This window comes from Chionomys nivalis, chromosome 8, assembly GCF_950005125.1.
Source record: "Chionomys nivalis chromosome 8, mChiNiv1.1, whole genome shotgun sequence".
Lineage (NCBI taxonomy): Eukaryota > Metazoa > Chordata > Mammalia > Rodentia > Cricetidae > Chionomys > Chionomys nivalis.
Window position 1 is genome coordinate 90588679 of NC_080093.1, and position 6151 is coordinate 90594829.

Consider the following 6151-nt stretch of genomic DNA (forward strand, 5'->3'; position numbering starts at 1 on the left):
CCAGATACAACACACATGGGAGGAAAAGGCTCTGGAAAAGCTGCTTGACATCTCACAGACAAACGGTGTTACGGAGTTCCAGGAGACTCCAGGGGAGATGATAGAGAGCAGACAGCAGCAGGCAGGACAGGCACTGCAGGAACTGAGGGCCTTGCCGTCAGAAGGAAAACACAGAGAAGATGAAGAAGTTAAGAAAAAAGAAGCAGAGCTGAGACAAGCAATGGAGATCCCTGAAGAATGCTGGATGGATGAGGCAAAAGAACAGTCACAGTGCCTCACCCACAAAAATAAAGAGACTTGTAACCAGCAAAATAATGAAAACAGCAAAGCAGAAATTATAGAAAAAGAACCTTTCTTAAGCTTACTACAACGCCTAGGCCTAGAACATCACTACCCAAAAAAGATGAGCAGAGCTGACTTCCATCTGATCTGCAAGACTTCTGTACACAACTCCCAACCAGCATCTGAACAGGAACTTCCCTTCTATTTCCTGCAAAAGCTACTGATGCTAGATTGTGGGTTCAGACATCTAGTCTTCAAAAAGCCTGAAAATGAAAAAACCAATAATTCTTTAGATCCCTGCTATGAGGAAATTGATACTTTTGATCCATTCGAAGAGTTGTCTGATGATAGAGATGAACCTACTGATCCTCTGGACACAGATTCCAAACCATGCATTCACCCAATGGACATCCAGATGGCCCTTTTTCACTGTGCAGATGATCTTGCCAGGCAATACATTTTGTCCAAACTTTCCATTTGTCAATTTGCACTTCCCCTTATAGTGCCAAATCCCAACACTGCTCAAATGGAATTCTCTCTCTGGTCTTTCCGACAAATCAGGAGAAGCTGGCAAGAGTCAAGTAAATCACCACAGGACAAGAGCTACAGTCACAGGAATCAGCAGATGTGCAATGTCTCTACCCCCATTGTGTCTTTCATTAGAGTTGGAAATGACTTCTCTGCTTCTAAATCTCAGATCATGAACTCTCTGCTAAGTAAACGTAAACACGATGTGTTTTTTCACAGGTTCTGCAGAGAAAGCAGCAAATATTGTCTCCTGATGGAGGGAGTGGTGGAGATCTCCTGGTACTGTCCTGGGGGTCAAGGTGAGGACACATTTGATAAGTGTGTGGCCTTCACCAATCTTCATGGAGATGCCAAGGACCATAGGCAACAACTCAACTTTCTGCAGGATATCTCTTCTGTCATTGTGATGGTCATGTCATCTTCTGATGACAATAAAGAAAACCAGAATATTGTCAGACATTTGAGTGAGTCCTCCATACCTCTCTTGTGTTTGTTGGATGATAAAAAAATTGTCTCGGTCAATAATTCTAGTAGAAGAGTAAGAATTGGCATCAGGAATAGAAATGAGGCAGAAATAAGAGAAGAACTCATAAATGCCATAAAACATTTATTAAAATACTCTAATACTTCTTTGAGCTTAGAAGATTGTTCACAGATAGCTCGAAAACAAGGATTCCTGGTTGATGAAGACCAGAAAGACTGCAAGAAAGCTAAAGAAAAGGCTGAGATTATAACGGCCCTACTAGCAAAACAGACATTATCAAAGATAAAAGAAAACTTACTACCACTTCAGGGAAAACTCTGGCACATTTGGTGTAAGAAGGACAAAGAACTCTATCATCTGACAGAAAAAGGAAATCGGAGTATTGAACAACATAAAAGTGATATTGAGGGAGAGAAACAAAAAATCCGCCTTCAACAATTAGAAAAAGCCTTTCCTCTCAATGATGTAATGTGCTCTTTCCTTAAAACTCTTCAAGAAAATGCAGAAACTCCTTCCAAAGAGTACATCTTGACCTGGTTGAGTCTGCTTTTATATAACTTAACTAAAGAACATTTAGAAAAATTACAGGAGAAACAAAGGTCTTTGTGGTTATTAGAACAAACAGAAGGACATAGAAAGTGTGAAAGCAACTTCTTGATTGACCAGCAGAATCAGATAGAAGCCATCACCACAGAGATTTACGACTGTACATTTGGCATTGAGCACCTACTCCGAGAAGTTGCCCAGATCTATGAAGCTCTGGAAGAAACTTCCTCCCCTAGAGACAGCATTATTCTCTGCCTCCCCCAGATTGCTGCAGACCTGATGGTAGCTGGTCTTCCCATTGAGCTGATGGATGGGGATGCTTCATATGTGCCTCTAAAGTGGGTGGCAGCTGTTTTTGACAAGCTCTCAGAGACGCTTGGAGACAAAAGGTTGTTTGTTCTCTCTATCCTTGGCCTACAGAGCTCAGGGAAGTCCACCCTACTAAATGCCCTGTTTGGGCTGCAGTTCACAACCAGTGCAGGCAGGTGCACCAAGGGGGCCTACATGCAGCTCCTGAAGGTGGAAAAGACGTTCACAGAGGAACTTGGCTTTGATTTTCTGCTCGTTGTAGACACAGAAGGACTTCGGGCTCCAGAACTCAAAAACAAATCCCAGAATTGTGACAATGAGTTGGCAACATTTGTTACTTGTCTTGGAAACTTGACTCTCATCAATATTTTTGGGGAGAATCCAACAGAGATGCAGGATATCCTACAAATAGTTGTCCTGGCCTTTCTGAGAATGAAACAAGTGAAAATCTCCCCAAGTTGCATCTTTGTCCATCAGAATGTGGGAGAAGTTACAGCTAAAGACCAAACTGTGGAAGGACGAAGAAGACTTGAACAGAGACTGGATGAAATGACAGCATTAGCTGCTAAGTTAGAAGAATGTTCAAACATAACCCGCTTCAGCGATGTAATCGAATTTGATGTTAAGAATCATGTCTATTACTTTGCTCACCTCTGGGATGGCAATCCCCCAATGGCCTCTCCCAATCTTCGTTATAGCTACAATGTCCAGGAATTGAAGAGTGTGATTCTTCAGACTGCCCAGCAGGAATCCAGGGGAAGGATCAAGAAAATCTCAGATGTAAAATTCCGAGTTCAAGATTTGTGGAAAGCCCTGGTCAGTGAGAATTTCATTTTCAATTTCAGAAACACCAAGGAAGTCATAGCCATGAACAAACTGGAAACAATATATAATCACTGGACCTGGGAGTTGAGGAGTTATGTTCTGGAATTACAGAACCATTTGAAAAATCAGATTCAGAATTCAAAAATAAAGACAATCACAACCAATACACTAGAGGGTCCACTTCACAGAAAATATGAAACCATCAAGAAAGAATTTGACAAGTATTTTAAAGAAGACCCAGAGAGTGAAATATTGATTCAGTGGAAATCTTATTTTGAACAGAAGCTACAAATGCTTAACGAATCACTTATTTTAGATACCAGAAAGAAAGGCAATGAGCTTATCAATCTTAAACAAAGCCAAGAAAGACTAGATAACCAAATGTCACAATATGAAAATGAACTGTTAGAGAAGAGCCGAGAGTTGGCTTTGAGTGTGAAGGGTAAAGAATTCAGTGATGAAGAATTGCGTGAGAAATTCGATCAACTTTGGACAAATTGGATCTCCAATGTGACTCCAAGTGTTCTTCTTGTGACAGATCCTAACATTGATTTGGATTCTGAAAATATCCTTCTGGAACATTTCAAGAAAGAGAAAAATATTATAGAAAAATTAAAAAGGGACTCTGGAGACATGTTTGAAATAAACTATGACAAACATATCCAAATGAAAAAACGACATGGTTTAATTCCCTTGAGTTTAGAAACCTCCCATAAAGAATCTATTAAAATTGTTACTTCTAATATTGATTTAAGATTTAATGAAACAATCAAAAATATTTGGAAGCAACAGTGTGGTTACAATCAGAATGATTTCCATGAAATCCTGAGGATAGTAGAAAATGAAGTGAAATCTGTTCCCCAGGAGGAGGACTACATATTTACCAGAGACTACATCATTGACTTATGCTTGTGCTTATTCCAGAAAGCATCAAAGATTTTCAAGGAAATGCATGAGGCATTCAAGATGGCAAACGATCCTGTGAACTATATGAAGAGAAAGAAAGATGATTTTTTCATGAGTTTTAAGATGCACTGCCAAGATACCACCTCCATCACATCCTTTGTTGACTTCCTTTGGCTTAAGCTTACTCCTGCTATATCTGCCACTGTATGGAGGGAAATGGTTAGTAAAATAACTGGGGATATGCAATCCATGTGCCCTGCATTCAATGGAAACAGGGCTAATCTGGAGAAACACATTCTCATTTCTCTAGCAGAAGAAGAAAATTTTGAGAAGTATTGGAAATATGTTCATTATCCAGAACCATTTTTTAGAGAATACATTACAGAGCACATTGTAAGGTACTGCTCAGAAAAAGAAGGTGAGAAATTAAAGACTTTTTTAAAAATAAGTTTAGAGGAGATCAAGAACATCATCCTCTCTGCCGTTCAAAATGCCACAGAAGTAACTAAAGATGACAGCAGCACTGCTTCTCGCTGGTTGGATTTGTTCTGTGATCATCTAGGGAGCAACCTGATCTTTCCAAGAAGAGACCTGATAAGCATAGAACACCTGCAGGTAATTGATACTGAGTTTCTCATAGAAGTCATGAGTGCTGCTTTGGATCCTGCACTGAGGAAAGTTGAAGAAGACTGCTCCAGTAAGCCCATAGATGAAGTGGTTCCTGACATTGAGAAAATTCTCTCTAACCAGCTCTGTGGCTGCTGGAAACAGTGTCCTTTCTGTAAAGCAGTTTGTACCAACACTATTCCTGAACACGAAGGAGACCACAGTGTGTCACTCCACCGTCCTCAGGCTGTACGTGGAGCTAAATGGAACAAAACAGAGGACTTTGTCATTGAATTCTGTACTAGTTTAGTAGCAAGTGATTATCCTTTTTTTGTAAATGACATGCGATATTCATACAAAAGATATCGAGAAGCAGGAAATAACTATGCCAGGTGGAGCATCATTCCAGACTCATCTACCCAGCCATACTGGAAATGGTTTGTCTGTCGCTTTAAAACAGAGCTAGAAAACAAATACGGCAAAAAGTTTATTGAAAAAGGAACAATACCAGGTTCATGGTTCAAAATCTCAAAGCAAGAAGTACTCGATTACTTAAAAAGTCACAAATAGAAAACTAGTAGTTCCACAGAAATTTCAAATTAATCAAGGGACCCTAATATCAATTTAAGAGCTACATTCAAGATACCTTATAAATCAAGGAAGTAACCCTTAATAAGCTACTATTTCCATATTAGAAGATTTTCTACTAAGAAGATTTTTGCAATATGTTATTATTCCTGCTTCATATATACTGTACTATATATATGAAAATATGAATAGACCAATATCCTATCAATAGTCTATTTCACAGTTTATATTCTTAATGTTTCTTTAGGCATATAGCATACGCATGGAAAGTTATTTTATTAGACAAATATTCTAGCCTTTCAGGCTGTCACAGATCTCTAGATACACTGATGGAAAAGTCATTTAAAATACTTGTCTGAGGAAAAGCCTTTAAGTTGATTCTCCCCTCTTTTAAATAATAAGAAACCTTGCCAACTTCAACGTAACAATCTTCCTTGAGAATTGAGGATCCCAAAGCAGAGCAATTGAAGAAACCTCTGTTTCGTAAAATAGTTAAGCAGGTTTGATCAGGACAAACCCATGATGTCAGTGATCATTACCAATCCAATAAAGGAAAGATAAACAAGAACAATTTTTCTGACCATGGTTTTTACTCTTTTCATATTTTCTGTCTTGGCATTTTTCTGTTAATTTTATAAAAATGAAGAACAAATCAAAAATACTAGCATTTAAAAACAGCATTGCCCAACTACAAACCCCAAAACAACAGTTACCTGCCTTCAAGATAAACTTGTTCAATACTGGCACGTATATTGTGGGATTAACTGATACTTTCTGATTTGATTTATGGCCCACTCCATACGATGAAACCTATATGTACACTTCTTAAGTAGCCAAGAACCTCAGATTAGATAGATCTCATACCTAGGGGAAACCTATTACTATAATTCTGCTAAAGTAACATAGCATTAAAATGATTGCTATATCAATAAATCAGTGCATTGATCAACACACATCAGAGAAGTTTTTTCTTTTTTTTTTTTTTTTTTTTGGTTTTTCGAGACAGGGTTTCTCTGTGGTTTTGGAGCCTGTCCTGGAACTAACTCTTATAGACCAGGCTGGTCTCGAACTCACAGA

General features: G+C 38.6%; 1 protein-coding gene across 1 annotated transcript; it reads left to right on the forward strand.

Moving 5' to 3' along the window:
- Nucleotides 1–220: 220 nt before the first annotated feature.
- On the forward strand, nt 221–5056 carry LOC130879943 (interferon-induced very large GTPase 1-like). Its single transcript, XM_057778760.1, has one exon. The coding sequence runs from the start codon at nt 221–223 to the stop codon at nt 5054–5056; it is 4836 nt and encodes a 1611-aa protein (XP_057634743.1).
- The last annotated feature ends 1095 nt before the right edge of the window (nt 5057–6151 follow it).

What these genes read in the sequence shown, in the direction of transcription:
- LOC130879943 (XM_057778760.1), top strand. Translation starts at nt 221, where the DNA reads ATGGAGATCCCTGAAGAATGCTGGATGGATGAGGCAAAAGAACAGTCA.